At 56.0% G+C, this 16,918-nt stretch overlaps 1 protein-coding gene across 1 annotated transcript in view; it reads right to left on the bottom strand.

The window, feature by feature from the left end:
• The window catches only part of UMODL1 (uromodulin like 1), a 63,652-nt gene extending 54,132 nt beyond the window's left edge, over window positions 1-9,520 (bottom strand). Inside the window, exons 1-2 of the mRNA XM_067739556.1 lie at window positions 9,445-9,520; window positions 5,742-5,984 (exon numbers count right to left, since the gene is read on the bottom strand). Coding sequence (XP_067595657.1) covers window positions 5,742-5,984; window positions 9,445-9,520 — 319 coding nt within the window. The remainder of the gene's footprint in view (window positions 1-5,741; window positions 5,985-9,444) is intronic.
• Between the last annotated feature and the right edge of the window lie 7,398 nt (window positions 9,521-16,918).

The following is a 16,918-nucleotide window of genomic DNA, read 5'->3' as shown; positions in this document are numbered from 1 at the left end:
TGAAGTGTGGCGCGCTTTCTGGAGGCGCACATGGAGATGGGGGGCAGCGAGGCCCTGTCCCCTCCCCTGGTCAATGCCCGGGAGGTCCGCTGAGGTCAATCAGTGGGGCTGTGGGCTGCACACCTCCAGGGCCAGCACTCACAACGTGCTCGGTGGGACGCAGCTCGGGGCAGACGATGCAGACGTGAGGACAGGAGCCTGCAGGAGGCAAAGACGACGGGGGATGTGCAGCCAGGTGTGGTGAGGGCTGGCGGAGGCATGGGCTTCTAAAGCAAAGAGCTTTCAGAGATCTGATAAGAGCAGGAACTATCTGAGAATCCGGGGGCTCCTAGGGGACTAGCCGGGAGCCAGGGTGCTGACATTCAGGGGACAGGAAAGCACAGGAGAGGGAGAGAAGAACGGGAACCCGGGGGAAGCGGGCGTGCTGCTCTCTGCAGGGAGGCGGCCAGGGCGCCAGCTGATGCTGCCGGACACTTGCTCGGTGGCTGGGCGTCGGGGGCGGCAGGGCGACCCCCCTGCCAGGTCTGTGCAGGCCCAGCAGTGGATGGAGCTCAGGGCAGCATGGGATGCAGGAAGCTGGGCAGCCGTGAGCGTCCGGGGGCTGAGGGCAGCAGGGAGGGAGCACAAGGAAGGCAAGACCCCAACACCAGCATCCGAGGAAGGGCCTGTGTGAGCTCCGCCCACCCACCCGGGGACGAGGGCTCCAGGCCCGACTGGGTGTCACTCAAACCCATCTGCCTCCTGCCCAGGTCCACGTAAAGCTCTGTGTCCTACGTGACATTCAGGAGAGCCACTCTGGGCTCCCCAAACTCCAGGACAGTCAGCGAAGGCGTGACAGCCGTGCTCTGGAAACACGCCCTCAGAGCTGGGGAGGGCCAGCCGCTTGGGAGGATGCGTGGGGTCGCCAAGTGGAAAGGAAGGGCCGAGGGGCCGGGGTCCTAAGGGTGGTCCTCTGGGGCTCTCCAGAGTCTCTGCGGGGTGCTCCACAGCCAGAAAGAAGGTGGCGGCCCCTCCTGCTGGGAACACATCCCCAAGGCAGCTGCGTGGGGCCCCGTCAGCTCTCTCCTCGCGGAAGCTGAGCCTGGGCTCGGCGGTCACTGTCAAGCGCGTTCTCCTCTCCACGCTGTCCTCGGCCCCCTCCTCACTTCCTAGTTGCCCCGGTGGCTATTCCGATGTCTGACGTCCTGGAGAAGTGGCCATGCAGGGACAACTTTGGTGCAGCCCGAGAGAGGCTGTGCTGGGATGGAAATGCTGAGACCCCTGGAGGGCCACCCGCCAAGGATCGGGAGCACGTTGCTTTCTCTCCCATTGTGAAAACGAGCCGCCTCGGTTGGCAGTCCCTCTGCCCACGGGACTCTAGCTAGAATGTTCTGGGCCTCTCCTGCCTGGTGGTTAAGAAACATGAGATTAAATGTATCATGGGCTCCTGGGACTGAAAAATGACATTAGGGGGAAAAAAAGGGAAATCCAAGTAAAGTGTGGAGTAGAATTAAGCAGTAATGCACCCACGTTGGTCCTTATTGGGGAAAATGCTCCCAGGTAACGTAAGAGCTAACACTGGGGACCCTGGGAGAGGGGTGAAGGGGGACTCTCTCTACTGTCTTTGCACATCTTTGTCTGGAAATTGAAAACTATTCTAAACCAAGAGATTTATCTAAACGAAAGGAAAATAGCCACCAGGAGAAACGGGCTTCCAAAAACAGTGACCTGATCACAACAGAAGTGCTTTCGAGTTAAAGTTCGTCTTAATATGGAGGCTGCTGGGAAACTCCCTCCATCCCTCAGGGCTGGCCGGCTTACGGAGAGCCAGAGAGAACAGTAAATGGTTCCAACTTGGTAGAAAGTCAAAAATCCTCCTCTCCTTCCCTAACTCGACACAAACAATGACCCAGGACTGCCCAGCGCCTGGCAACCCCAGGTGAGTCACGGTTCATGAGATAAGGCGGAGATTTCTGTCTGAGTCACAGCCCAGGACTCTCTAGGACTGGGGAATCGGATCCGCTCTGGAATAATCAGATAATAACCCTTCCTCGGAATTCTCTTTCCTCAAAGGGGCCCTGGCCATCAGCCTGGGAGAAGGGAAGTTTGGGGTAGGCTCCGGGTCCAGCGGGGTCCTGGGCTTGCCGTGCAGAAGGGCGTGAGGAGGAGACGGACCATGCGGGAACAGGGGCGTCGCAGCAGGTGGTGAGTGCCCACTGAGATGCTCAGTTCTGCTCTGAGGAATCCATCCTGACTAAATATTCCAACTTTTGTGCAGCAGTGTTTGCACCAGATGAAACTCATCGCAGCGTTATTTATAAGAACCAGAAATTGGAAACCACTAGATGCTAAGTGGTAGCAGATTGCTCAGTGCTGACCCATCCGTGTGACGCGGTGCCTTGTGGGCATTAAATCACGCTGGAGAACACGATTTATGGGCTCGGAAGAGTTCCAGATAAATTGCCAAGGGGTACAAGTGTGCTGCAAAACATCTCCAGCAGGGTGACCACCCTTCTGTAAAAGGTCTTCCCTGAATGAAACTAGAAGAAAATGTTAACCGTGGTCATTGTTGCGGGAGGGGGGTTGTTTGGGGGGGCGGGGGGAGGGCAGACTTATGGGCAATTTCCCTTTTCTTTGTTTCCAAATTTTCTACGTTGCTTGTGTATTCGTTTTTGTACTGTAAAAATACATTTAACTAAGGTCATATATGGCTTATCATGGCCTTCCCACAACTAAGATCATATATGACTTATATCATGGCCTTCCAAATGTGGGACTTAAAAAAATTGAAAAAGGCATTGAGACGGAAAAAAAAAATCACGTGTTCTCTTCTCACATAATGCTCTTCCCTTTTTTGGGTTCTTGACTGTTGAGTGGGAAGAGAGAGAAGAAAGGAAAGCTGAGGTTTCACTGCTGCCGGGGATGAGACCGCTGAGCTGAGGTTGCCGAGACATGAGAAACCCCAGCCCCGGGCGGCCCGGAGGCGAGTGCCTTCTGCCTGCCTCTCCGCCCCAGGTGCCCAGGCTGCCACATCCGGGCTGTGGCCCCAGGCTCCTCTGTGCTAATCAACCAGTGGGTCTCAGCGCATCACTTACAGGGACCTCTCACTTCTGGTTCCAGAGAGCCAAGCCGTCGTGAGGCACCTCTGCACCAGCTTTGATCCGAGGAGCCAGGCAGGTGTGGAGAAAGCTGAGCTGCTGGTGCCCGTGGTGTAAATACTTCCCACCAGGCACCTTCTAGCTGCCCACGTGGTGTCCCTGAGCTCGGAGGTGGGGGAGACCGAGGCTCACTGGGGGTCTCCCAAGCTGCAGGAACAAGTGCTGCAGCCCACCATGCCCTCCCCGGCGGTCACAGGGCAGCCCCGCAGCAGCTGCAGGGTCAAGCGGGGCCCAGGCAGCAAGCCGGGACCTGCCCGAGCAGGTGTCCAGTGGGCCGTGTGCCTGGACGTTCCTCCTCACTGTGCCCCTCCCACGCGCGCCACAGCCCCTTCCTCAAACGTCACCAACTAAATACGACAGGGCTTCAAGTCACCCGCCTCCCCAGGTCTGTGTCCCCGTCTGCTCCCGTCCCATAGCGACCAGGAATCTCCCACTGGCTTTCACAGGCCCCTTTTCCTCTCTCTTCTCCTTCCTTCTGGGATCCTGCCTGCGTCCTCTCCACGCTGCTTCCAGAGTGACCCTTCCAAGGCATGGGGGGGACTGTGGACCCCACCCCACCCCAATTCAGCCCCCTCTGCTGGGCCTGGGGGCCTTCAAGGTGAGTCCTCCCCTTGCCCCCAGCGCCTCCCACCCTGGCCCCCCGCCAAACACCGGCCGCTCCATGACCTGCGCTTCCCCAGAGCAGATCTGCCCACGGGACTCTAGCTAGAATGTTCTGGGCCTCTCCTGCCTGGCGAGCCCCTATTTAAAGGCGCTAACACTTTAAAAGTGGGGCTGAGTCCCACGGGAGGCTGGTTCGCTGGGAAGCAAGATGAGCTTGTGTCCCTGCTTCCCAGGAAGCAGGTGCCTCCCGCCTTCTCTCCTGGGGGGAGGGCAGCAGGCCGCACAGACAGGTGACTGCTCAGGCTGGGCGGGGCTGGGGGGCTCAGCCTTTCCTGGGGGCCCCTCTGGCCCTCTGAACCTGTGGCCTCACCAGCCCCACGACAGACTGACAGCAGGTGGGGAGAGTGTGGCCTCTGCGGGGGAAGGCGGGTGGGCTAGGGTGGGGCCCCCTCCTTCTACCAGGATCTGATGCTCCAACCCAAGCGCCGTGTGCCCCAGCTGAGGCCTCCCCGACCCGGGACCCCCAGCCCCAGAAGAGCGTGCTCCCAGGGCAGGGGCAGCTCCCGCTGTGCATGGGGCCCTTGGAGGCAGGGACGGCAGACAGAGAGCCGTGGTCACCGTGGGAAGGGGCTCCTCAGACCCAGCACCGCCGCCGCAAGTGTCCCTTCAGGGAACCAGCGGGAATACACAACAGGCACCCAGCCGCAGACCTGAGGCCAGCTGGCCCTTCCTGGTTTTTATTGGTGGTGGCGGCATTGGTGGCCATGGTGTCGTTTTAACACTCCCAGAAGAGACGTGTTCCTGTGACCTGCTCAACACTGAGCGGTCCGGTCACCTCGGGGCCTGGGCCTCTGAGCTGCATGAGTGCACATGTCAGCCACCCCGTCCTCTGCGGGCTTTGGAGGCTGAGGGAGATGCACTCAAGATAACTGCAGGTCCAGCCCGTCTGCAGGGTCTGAGGGACCCAAGACTCTACATCTGCTAGCCCCTAGGGCTGGAGGGCTGGCACCCCTGGTGTGCCGTGTCCACGCCCTAGCCTGCAGCTGTCCTGCTGCCCGGGACCCCGGGGATGGACGGGTCACGGGAGCCGCTCCCACACTCCGCGAGCTGGTGCTCTCTGCATTTCAGAGGAGGCAGCCTCACGTCTCAGGGTGCCCTATTGCCACCCTTCCCACTTCCCCTCCACCACGGGGGCGGGTGTAGGCAGGCCTCCTGCCTGTTCAGAAACTCATCTCAGCTCTGAAACTGATTCAAACGATCACCACCACCCCCCTACGTATTCACACAAGCACACGCCTGCACCCTGGCCCCCGGAAGAGGCCTTCTGGAAAGTTCCCTCCGTGTCGAGAGGCTGAGCCCTGAACGCCACACAGCCCCGTCCGCCCGGCCTCAGACGAGCCTGGGACAGCCTCAGCATGGCTGGTCGCCGCCCCAGCGTCTTTTGAACCACGCAGAGGGAGTAAGAGGCCTTGGGAGCTCTGGACAGCTAGGGGACCCTTTCCATCTCTTTCAGAGATTGGGGCTCAGGCTAGGGTCTCACAGCCTTTAGAACGACAAGGCTGGCTGCCATCACAGAAGAGATCGCAATGCTGTTCTCAAACTCAGCTGCCTGTTAGAATGGCTGGGGGAGCTTTAAGAAATATCCCAGGGCCCCCAAGCTACGCCCCAGACTGAGTCCATCAGAGTGTCTGAAGGGGGACCCAGGCGTCCTCGTTATTGAAGCTGCCCCGGGGACTTCGGTGTGCAGCCAGGTCTGAGAGCCACCACCCGAAACAGAGGCTCCCAGAGTGGGGCTCGGGCCGGTAGCATCACCATCACCTGGGAACTCGTACTTCACCCCTGCCCCCCTGGGCCTGAAATCCGGGGTGAGGCCAGTGACCCGTGCTTCGACTGGCCCTATGGGTGACCCTGTGGCACACCTGAGGCTGAGGACCCGTGTTCTAGTCAGTTCAGGGCCAGGGGGCATGAACAGTGACTATCCCAAGACGGGGCAGGACTCACGCAGGACGCAGTAGAGGCCCAGCTGCTCATAGCCTTCGCAGCAGTCGGTCACGTTCCTCCGCTTAGGAACCTCCACCACCAGGTACTGGGTCCGGTAGACGGTCTTGGGGCAGCGCCGCCAGGGGACCCACCAGCCGCAGGGAACGTAGGTCAGGCGGGATGTGTGCACTGCTTCCACACTCTGGATGTGCTGGCTCACGCTGTAGTTGCACAGCTGGTAGCTCAGCAGGGAGAGGCCTTTTTCTACGAGGGAGGGAGGAGGATGGAGAAACAAGAGGAGAAAATGCCAGAATCAAACCAATCTGAGGGGTTCTCTGCAAGTCCTCTGCTTCTGCAAGAGCAGGTGAAACAAGACACCCGCACACGGCGGACCCCTTGGGATCTGCCCACCAGCCCATATCCGAGAAGGTGATGCAGTAGCATAGACGCAAGGGATGCAGCATGACACCTGCTGGCTGAGCAACCCTCCCCCACAGAGCAGGAGATGCCACCCCAGCCCGACCCTGGCTCCCCGCACCCAGGGGCCTGACGGTACACATAAGGGAACACAGAGAAACCAAGCTCCTGGGGCTCTTGTCCTGGGCTCTGCTGCGTGTTCTCTGACTCTGCGGGCTGGAGAGCCCTGCGCACACCTCGTATTTCCGCAATAAGGGCTGTCACGTGCGACGTGAATACACAGCGGTTCCCTCGGTGAATACATAGTAAAGGCCCACTAAGTGCTGGGCACGATGGCAGTGACACCATTTTTTTGGAATGAGATGAAAGATAAACACACAAGTCAAATACATGTGAGAAGTTCATAGATGGTAAAGTTCAGTCCGACGGTTGCTGTGGTCAGCGGGAGTGAGGACACAGTGCCCGAGGTGGGACATCCAGCTGGCCTAGGTGTCTCTCACCTGGAGCCTGGTTCCTGGGCACAGATGTCCATGACCTTTATCAGGATTGTCACTTGGTTCTCGAGACCCCATATCACCTACTACCTTCATCAGCCTCAGACCCCTGTGTCGCGGACCACCTGCCACTGGGTCCTGGGGTGTCACATCTGCCCGGGGAGCCTCTGTTGCCTCATAGAGCAGGGACCGTGTGAGGGCTGAAATATGTCCCACCCCAAATTCATAAGTTGAAGTTCTAAACCTCAGTACCACAGAATGTGACTGTACTCGGAAAAAGGGTTTTTGCAGACATAATTAGTTAAGATGAGGTGATATTGGTGTAGGGTGGCCCCTGATCCAGTACGACTGGCATCCTTATGAGAGGGAGAATTTGGACACAGAGACAGGAATGCACACAGGGAGATGCAATAGGAGATGAAGGCGTAGGTCAGGGTGATGCAGCTACAAGCCAGGGGTCCCGAAAATCGGCAGCAACACAAACCATCAGAAGCTGCGGAGAGGTGTGTCGGGGACAGATTCTCCCTCCCAGCCTCAGGAGGAACCAACCCTGCCGACACCTTGACCTTGAACCTCTGGCCTCCAGACTGTGAAGAAATAAATCTCTACCACTAAGCCCCCCAGTCTGTGGGGCTTTGCTGAGGCAGCCCCAGGGAACTGACAGGAGGGCCGTGGGGTGCCTCCCACGTCTGCGGCCAGCGTGGGACTTGCTGCCTTCCTGGGCTGTCAGTGAAGGATGAATGAATGCTTTGAAGGTAATTCACGTTTTCAGATACTCAAGCTCTGAGCTCTAAGCTTTAGGAGACTGTACAGCCACTGGGTAGGGGCTCCACGTTGCAGTGTAAACCCTTCAGTGAGAAGGTGGATTTCTGGGGCGAAACTCAGAGGGGGCAGGAGAAATCATCTTCATCCCCATCCCCAGGACAGCACCCCTGAAGAGTTCCACCTTTGGCCTCAGGGTCGCCCACAAGCATGCAGAAAGCAAGACTTGGGGGCCGGTGACCCCCAGGAAGAAATGGGGCCAAGCCAGCCCTCACGCCCAGGCTGCTGGGAGAGCCTGCAGCCTTACTCTGGGCAGAATCGGGTGCTGAAGCCCACTGCCCCAGAGCAAGCCCACTCCCAAGCCACGTGGTGGCCTCCCCTGGGGTGGCAGGGCCTCTGGGAGTAGACCCGACCTGTATTCACCAAAGGGCGGGTCCCAGGAAGCTTTGGGAGGGAGTAAGAGGCCCTTGGCTGGGTGGGGTAGGGCAGGAGAAGGCGGCTTCCGAAGCCAGAGCTTAGAGGTGACTGGGATGAGGGGCTGGAGAAGACGCCACAGTGAAACGCGGTCACTAGTTGAGCGATGGCGCCTTGCATGTGTTCGCGAGAACACGCACACGTGCACGCACGTGCACGCGCACACACTCCTCCTTCCAAGTGAAACTGCACTGGATCTCCATGTTTTGTTTTTCCCATTCTGTGAGAGGCCACCAAGGCCTCCCCAGGCCTGGCTTCTTGGCCGAGCTCGCAGTAGAAACTGCTTAGCAGATCCTGCTGCTCGACAAATCCTTTCAGGAGCACAGGAGGCAGGGGCCCTGGGTTCTAATCCCAGAGGTAGAAAATCTTAATGCTCTGGTGGGTTCTGGGGTCAGAACTGCAGTCACACCAGCTTCACTAATACCAGCCGTGTGATTCTAAGCACGTTTCCTGCCCTCTCGGTGCCCCAGCCTTGTCATTTGTAGAATCATAGCTGTGCCTGAGGTTGTAGGAGAATTAAATGAAATCATGCCTGTACCGGAGCATGTGGTACCTGGGAGGAAACAGACGTGCAGCCCTGACGGACCACCTAGCGCTCCTGCCGGGGTCCTCCTGCACATGAAATGCGTCCTAAGGCCTCCTCTGGCTTCCAGACATTCCCATTCGTTCTCCCACTGAGCTGTATGGTTTGCATAGTAGTCATTCCAAAGGAAATATCAAGTTGGGTTTTTTTTAATCACAATTCATTAGAAAAAAAATCACAGAATCCTGCCCATGGGTGAAAAGTATTTAAATTAGTACAAAACTGAAGTCGATGGTAGAAACAGAATGGCTCTGTTTGAATTCCCAACGGAATAAGATGGATTTCTATAGGAAAATGATGTAAAAGTTTTGCAATCTCAATTCTCTGAAATCTGGGGCTTCAGAAATCCAACGCGTTTTTAGCCGCTGACACGTGTCTCTCAAGGGCCTTGGACATGTGCTTGGTCCCTCACGTCCCCGTGGGCCAATTGCATCCCCACTTGCTGAGGAAACGGGGCTGGCAGAGCCCAAGGTGAGCGGGAAGCCCCACTTCATGATCCCCGCTCTCTGGCGGGCAAAGGAGGTCTGAGCCAGGGTCAAAGGCAGGGGTAGCCCTGGTGGAAACCTTGCCCTCGGCCGGCTTTGTGGCCCTGGCCACTCTGGGTCTCCCTCTCCTCATCTGTAAGTTGAAGACTAACGGGCTGTGGTTCCAGAGGGTTCGATTCTGACTCTCCAGGAATGTGTTACTCTCAGCGTGGCCAACGGGCCTGTAACATCTGTACCCCAGGCAGAAATGCAGAGTTCCGGGCCCCTCCCAGACCCACTGACTTAGAATCCACACTTGAACCCCACCAAGCCCCAAGTGATTCAGAAGCATTCCCACCACCTCTTTTGTGGTTATGAAAAGGTATGGCCAAGAAGGGGCAGACCCTGCCTCTCAAAGCAGGTGCATCTCTGCCTGCCCAGCTCTCGGCAGAGCTGCCGTCTTCAAGGGGCCCACTCCCAGGGAGCCCATCACCCCTCCGCCATCCCCGCACAGAGCCCAGACCCCTCACCTGTGAAGCCACTGGCCTGGCTCGGGCCCACGGCGGTGACCAGAGCCAGCAGCGCCGGCACAAGGGTCCTGAGCATGGTCGGGCGGTGGCAGTGGCTCTGGCCTCTCCCGAGCGGCAGCACAAAGGGGTCTGGGCCACCTGGACCCAGAGAAAGGGCCCTTCCCTTCCCTGCGCCGCCGACAGTGGCAGTGGCTTCAGAGGATGCGCTCGCCGGGAGCGTTCCCTTATGCCTGCTCGTTAACACCCACCACGGCCGCAGCAGTGTCCCTCGGGACACCTGCGTGTCACAGCCCATTCTCCCTCCAGGCAGATGGCATCTTTCAGGAAAGGTGAGTACCCAACTGCCAGGCTGCATCTCTGGGTCCCATCTCGTTGTTACGCAGAAAACACATTTCAGACCCGAATCTGACTCCCTCCATCAAGTCCAAAGTATTCTCTTACCTTATCGTCCCAAACTGGCAGCAGAAAACACCAGCAAATCAAAGTGGTGCATCAGATTCAGAAAAGCATCCTTCACACAATTGGACAAAACAGATCAAAAGCCGTAAAAACGTTCCTATGACCCAGTGATCCCTTCCCGAGGCTTGGTCTGAGGGCCATGAAGCTGCAGTCTCAGATGTTTATTACTTGCTAGAATTTAAACCAGCAAAGCGTGGAAGTGAGCCTTTCGGGGAGGAGGGGAGAGTAAGTTGTTATAGAGCATCTGGATGTAGCATCAGCCAGATGTGCTCCCCATGAAGACGTTCAGCGGCGTGGACATGGCACCTCATCATGTGAAATCAGAACAGCACCTCATACAGTTCTGTCCCCAAAAGACAACAACTCTATGATTCTGTAAAATTGGGCCCAACTCAGAAAGGACCAGAGGACTACACCACGGTGAGGGATGACAGAATGATAGCTGATTTATGTTTTATTTCCATAACCATCGTGTGTTGTGTGAACTGGGTTTTTAAATTTCGTATCAAATACTTCCTAGTTGGACTTTCCTGGTGGCGCAGTGGTTGAGAGTCCGCCTGCCGATGCAGGGGACACGGGTTCGTGCCCCGGTCCGGGAAGATCCCATGTGCCGCGGAGCGGCTGGGCCTGTGAGCCATGGCCGCTGAGCCTACGCGTCTGGAGCCTGTCCTCCGCAACGGGAGAGGCCACGACAGTGAGAGGCCCGCGAACCGCAAAAAAAAAAAAAAAAAAAAACTTCCTAGTTGATGACACGTCCTTATTCCTCCGTTGGGCTGTCTTTCATTGTTTGGTACAATTTTTAACATTAGACTAGGCACAATTATTAACATTAGATGAAGGTCTCATTAGTTCTACTGAGGAAACTTTCAAGTAGGGTAACAGAGATCCACCTTGGCTACATGTTTCAGAAGGATAATTCCCTTGTGTTCAAAATAAAAAAACAGTTCTGCCAGGAGGGTCCTTCTAGCCTAACTCCCAAAGGACATCAGTACGGCTTTTATTCTCGGGAGATTAATTTCTGAGATGATTAACTGCTGCATTTGCCTGGTTAATGACTAGATCACAGATGCCAGGACAAGAAGACAAAAAAAGGAGCTGGAAATAATCACGCGGCTAAGGGGCTTAATGTAAGTCTCCTGGGAGACAGTACCCTTTATAGAATAACAGTACTACAGGACTGACTCATAAACTCTGCTGCTGTAAAGGAGGTTAAAAAAAAAGTGTCAATAAGAAAAGAAAACATGTTAAAGCTATAATATTCAAAAAAATAAAATTTAACTAGCTCTAACAGAATAAATCAGAAAAGTATTATAATTAAGGGAAATATGAACATTTAAAATGGGAGATGCATCTGTATTACAGTATGCTGTCATCTCTTAGAGCTTTTGCTACGATAGCATATGAGCACTTCTATAAAATATGAAGGTGGAATCAAAGATAATGTTATATTTTAAAGCTCAAAATTGGTCCTGTGCATGCACCATTTTTTCTCATCTTCAGAATCACCCTGCAAAGTAGGTCCCTTATCCCCGTTGTACAGATAAAGAAACAGAGGGTCTGAGGGGCCACACAGCCAATGAGTGGGGTTCAGCCCTGAAGCACACATCCTTCACAGTCCACTCCACTCCCTGTCAGGTCACAGCTCCAAGAGAGGGGAGCAAAGTCAAGACATTTCACCAGCTGGGCGCTTCCTGCTGTTTGGAAAGTGTCCATAGAATGTTGTCACATCATGCTTTCTCTTTATATCGAAACTCATATGAATTAAAAAAATAAACCCTCAAAATTGGCAGCCTATTCCTAGCTCTGTCCTCTCTCACCCTCCCGTTCATATCCTACGGGCATAGAAAGGGTAAGCGTGCGGGTTGTTTCTAGTTCATCCACAGACAGGTGTTTCCCTCCAGCGTATTTTTTCTGCATGACGGCCACAGGGATTTTCCACATTTGACTTTTCCATGCAAATGCTTTGAGAAGAAATAACCGTCCACTCTAACCAGCGGGGAGAAGGATGTCCCTTCAGGACGTCATGTCTGGGTGTGTCTGGTCACGGGTCCATCCAGCAAAGAGCCCCCAGGTCCCTCTTTTGGGGCAGAAAATCCAGCATCTTGCCTACACCGTGTCCGAGACCTGGGGAACTGGGGGAAGCCAGCAGTGTGCCGGGCTAAACCTAAAGGTACACACACACTCATTGACACTCACAAACTCACACTGATGTGTGCAGACACATTCACACTCACACTTATATGTATACACACACTTATATGTATACACACACTCACACATGGCTGCAGTCATATGTGCACACTCACACACGCACAAACATGTGTGAACTCACACGTGTGTGTAGACAGACTCACAACACTTGCAGGCTTGCACAATCAGATGCTCACATGTGCATGTGTACAGACACACACCTTTGCACGCTCACACACACGCACAAACACGCAGGATGAGGTTGAGCTCCCCGACCCTGGAACCGGTGTCTCCGCGGACCCGACCTACGCTCCCTGCCGTTGGTGACAGAGTCTGGGCCAATCTCTGCCCACTTCCTCCTCTGGAAGAGGCCGAGATTGAACTAGGTGACCTCCAAAGGGCCTTTCTCATCTCTGGTTCTGAGTTCTGTGGTCCTATGAACAGTGGTTCAACAGACTCCACTACAAAATCACATCTGTCGTTACCCTGCAGGCCAAGATGTACACGTGCGCAGCGCCATCCTGGGATGTGGCACTGTGTCCCAAGGGACAGACGTGCAGGGCCATTGAGGGGCTCCAGATATTGTCTGGCCAGGGACGGCGTGGGCAGCCTTGCTCACAGCCTGCTGCCTGGAATCCTGTTCCCTGCGCAGCCCTGGCGATCACCATCCAAGAGGGGCGGGCGGAGGGGTCGTGCGGGGCCTGCCTTACCTGGCCCGGGGTGGGGGGCAGGGGAGGATGCACAGAAGAGGCTTGGGTGGCAGAGGTGTGGGGATGGAGGTGAGAACTGCCGTGGGGCACAGGGGAGCTGGGAGGCTCTGGACGGGGACAGCGTGGAGTCTGGAAACTGCTCTGCTAGTTGCGGGTTGGTGAGGCCATGCTGGAGGTGGGGAGGCGCCCCCGTCTCTAAGGGGTTACTTCCAGGGACACTAGCCATGATGGATGGCCATGATGAAGTTGTAAAAATGTTGTACTTGGAAGATACCCTAGGCAATCGGGTCCAGCTTCTGACCCAGTCCAGGTTGCCCTCTGTCACACCGATTACCTAAAGCCATGTTTCCCGGGGCGCGGTGAGGACCACCCACATCCAAATACTGCGGACGGGCTTAATGGAAGTGCAGGAGCCTGCTAGCCTCGCCCCAAACTTCTCAGGCTGTTCGGGGTGGGTCCCCAGGGGCTCAGGTGCCTCAGGGGCACACAAAAGCTTGAGCACGTTCTGCTCCCGCCGGCTGCCTCTAAATGGACATCCAGCTTTAACTGCAGCACCTGAAGGCAGGTGTGCTACACCCTCTGCTTTGGGCAAAGCCATCACTGAGGCAGAGGGAAGGAGAAAGCAAGTGGCAGGTGGGGTGACGTCCCCGGTGGCTGCCTCACTGCCCCTCCTCAGAGGGGTCAATTCCGGTGGCTTTCACCCCTGCCTGCCCTAGGGATGGAGTAACCCACCGTCCTGGTTTGCTGGGGTTGAGGTACTTCTCGGGATGTGGGACTTTCACTGCGAACTCCAGGAAAGTCCCATGAAAACCACGATAAGTTTGTCAACTACTGGGAATCTCATTAAGAAATACCAGTCCCCACCCTAGCTGAGGAAAGAGCTTAGGACCTCTGGGGGAGGGGCAGGACCCTCTTTCTTTAAGGTACCTGGTGTGGGGTGGGGGGCGTTCAAGGGGCAGTGAGGTGGACAACCTCTTGTCCGGTCCAGATCCAGCATGGTTTGCCAACGAGGAAACGGAAGTGAGATGCCCTTGGACAAGGTGACCGCATGTAATGGGCTGAATGGTACGTCAAAAGATATGTCCAAGTCCTAAACCCCGGTCCCGTGAATCTGAATTTATTTGGAAATAGAGTCTTTGCAGATGTAACCAAGACAGAGACTGGAGTGATGCGCCCACAAGCTGAGGGACGCCAAGCGTTGGCGGCTACACCAGAAGCTGGAAGAGACGAGGAAGGAGTCTCCGTCTGAGCCTTCAGGAGGAACCATGCCACTGACACCTTGGTTTCAGACAACTGGCCTCCAGGACTGTGAGAAAATAATGTTCAGTTGCTATAGGGCGCCCCAGTCCCCCCAGGACACTCACACACCAGCGGCGTAGCCTCACCCACCTTTCCTGTGAACCCCCAGCTGGCACTCTTCCCTCCGTCCCCTGCCCTCTGCCCACCTCCCCTCTTATTCACCCCCACGAGCCCCACCCCTCTTCCAGCAGAGTTTATTTGCGGTGAACAATGAGAGACATTTGATACACGTGGGGTCTGTGAGCGACAGGTACATTCATTCTTTCAGGAAGTGTAGGCATCAACCTAAAATAACACAGCCGGGTTCTGTGCCTTCCAGGCATGGGGGCTTTCTGCAGCTTCCGGAAATGTCTCCAGAGGTGACTGTTAAGTCTCATCGCTGGGCATTTCCCGCTGACAGCCCAGCCCGCTGTCGCGCTCTGCCAGCCGCGATCAAATGGGTCTATAACGCCTTCATCCCACTAGGAAAGCACCTTTTCCATCCTCTGGTGCAAGGGAGCCGTGCGCGGGCTTGGGCTGTATTGTCTCAGCCACATCTGGTGATTCCCCTGCAGAGACGACTCACTAGCGGCCCACACTTTGTTGTCCACACTCGGCACTGGCCCTGCCTGGTTTCTTTGCAAACCTTCCCTCACTTTCACTTGGAAATTCTCTCACATTGCCTGTTTCTCGTACTGCCTACAGTGAGTGGTTTTCAGAGAGTGCTGTTTTCGTCCTGAGGCCTTTATCCTGCTGGATGGTCCTAGGATTCAGCACTGGGGACTTAGCAGAGCTGCGTCAGAACACCCAGCCCCCAGCATCAGGGCATCCGGGGCCCCAGCCCAGACCTAGCCCTCTCTGCCTCTCTGCCTGTCATGGCCTCAGCCAGTCGTACACGACAGCATTTCTCTTTGTGCTTCACAAGGAAAAGGGAGATTCGTCCTGAAAAAACTGGCGTGCATGTTGTGGACTGAATGTTTGTCTCCTCAAAATTCACAGGTTGAAGCCCACTGTGGCTCTATCTGAAGGAAGGAAGTATATAATTAAGGTTAAACGAGGTCGAAAGGATGGGGCCCTGATCTGATAGGGTTAGCACCATTATCAGAGGAGACCCCAGAGCCCTCTTCCTCTCTCTCTTTCTGCCACGCGAGGACACAGCAAGAGGGGAGCAGTCTCCAAGCTAAGAAGAGCCCGCACCAGACACCTCCCCTGCTGGACCCTGATGGTGGACTGCCGGCCTCCAGGACTGTGAGAAAGTAAGTGTCTGTTGTTTAAGTCATGCAGTCTGTGGTCCTAGCTAAGTGCATCGAGAAGCTAGCAACGGTGTTGTTGACAGCAGCCGCCCAGCACTATGGGTCTTGCTGGTTCTCTGAGATGAGGTCAGAGATGAGCTCAGAGCCTCCTGGGGGAAGAGAAAGCCCCCAAGATCACAGTCTGGGGGGCCTCACGAGGCACCCTGGGTGGGATTTTGCCTGCAGACAAGTGGAAACAAGAGGACACGAGAAGGGGTTGCCTGGCGTCCGAGGGAGCAAGGTGGGTCCACATCACAGCCAAGAGCCAACCGTTTCCAAGGTGACACAGGAAGCTGCTGGGGACAAGTGCGGGGCCAGAGCCCAGGAGAAAGCGCCGTTGCAGGTCTTGCTCCCGTGGGCACGTCCAGCCCTGACGGTTTGATTCTGAAACAGCTCCAAGGAGGGGTAGGAAACAGGAAGTGAGAAAGGAGGAGGGGAGGCTTTGATACTGAGAGTTCACATTTGAGAAGAATCAAACATACAAGAAAGGAGAGGAAGAGAGAGAGAGCTTGCCTGCACAAATCAGGCTCCTCTGGGATGTCCGTCCTTTTCATCCGCAAGCTGTTTACAATCAGCTCTCTGCCTGTCCGTCCATTCATTCCACACACGTCCCCGTGGTGCCTTCCAGGGCCACCTGGGGACTCAGCAGTGGACAGGGCTGACCCGGACCCAGAAAGCCCTCAAGTCTGCTGTGGGTTAAATCGCGTCCCCAAAAAAGATATGTTCAAGCCCTACCCCCGGTACGTGGGAAAAGAGGTCTTTGCAGTTGTAATTTAGTTATGATGAGGTTATCCTGGCTTCGGGTGGACCCTAAATCCAATCTGCTCGCTGTCTTCCGAGGAGGGAAATTTGGATACAGACTCACAGAGGCCGTGTGATGACGGAGACCGAGGGTGGGGGCAGCTGCAGGTCAAGGGACACTGGGGACCGCCGGCCACCGCAGAAGGGGACACAGCCCTGCCGACTCCTCGATTCTGGACTTCCAGCTCCTGGGCTGTGAAAGAACAAATTTCTGTTGCTTTAAGCCCCCCAGTTTGTGGTGCCTTGTTACGGTGGCCCTAGATATCCCACAAAATACAGTGGAGAAGTCTGACATTAAATATAATTTCACAATTAATTATGTCCTGACAACGGGGCCCGTGGAGAAAGCTGAGACCGGGAGGTTGAGGACTGGCTGCAGAGGCTCTGGGGCCGGGAGCTAGGTTCCTCCAAGGAACTGGTGGAGGGGAGGGCCCTGGGGCTCAGAGAGGCCAGCTGCGGCCCCAGCCCGTCACATCATGCCATCTTTCAGGCCACAGCCCAGGACAGCGTGGCATCCGAGGGCCGTGCCTCTCTTGAAGTGGGTATTGAGGCAGAGTGCCAGGGAAAGCATCCCGGTGTCACCTCCACCTGGGAGCAAGGTGCTGACCTCCATGGAGTATGTGACAGGGCCTCGGTGTCACTCAGGGCCAAGTCACAGGAGGTCGACGTCAGTTTCGGCAGGAGGTATGTGGGTCAGATAATGAGGGCTGTTAAGCCCTGGAATGCCGAATCTAGAGCACTGTG

Source organism: Pseudorca crassidens, chromosome 5 (assembly GCF_039906515.1).
Source record: "Pseudorca crassidens isolate mPseCra1 chromosome 5, mPseCra1.hap1, whole genome shotgun sequence".
In the NCBI taxonomy this organism is placed as follows: Eukaryota; Metazoa; Chordata; class Mammalia; order Artiodactyla; family Delphinidae; genus Pseudorca; species Pseudorca crassidens.
The sequence above is the reverse complement of the archived record's forward strand: the minus strand, read 5'-3'. Positions and strand labels throughout refer to the sequence as shown.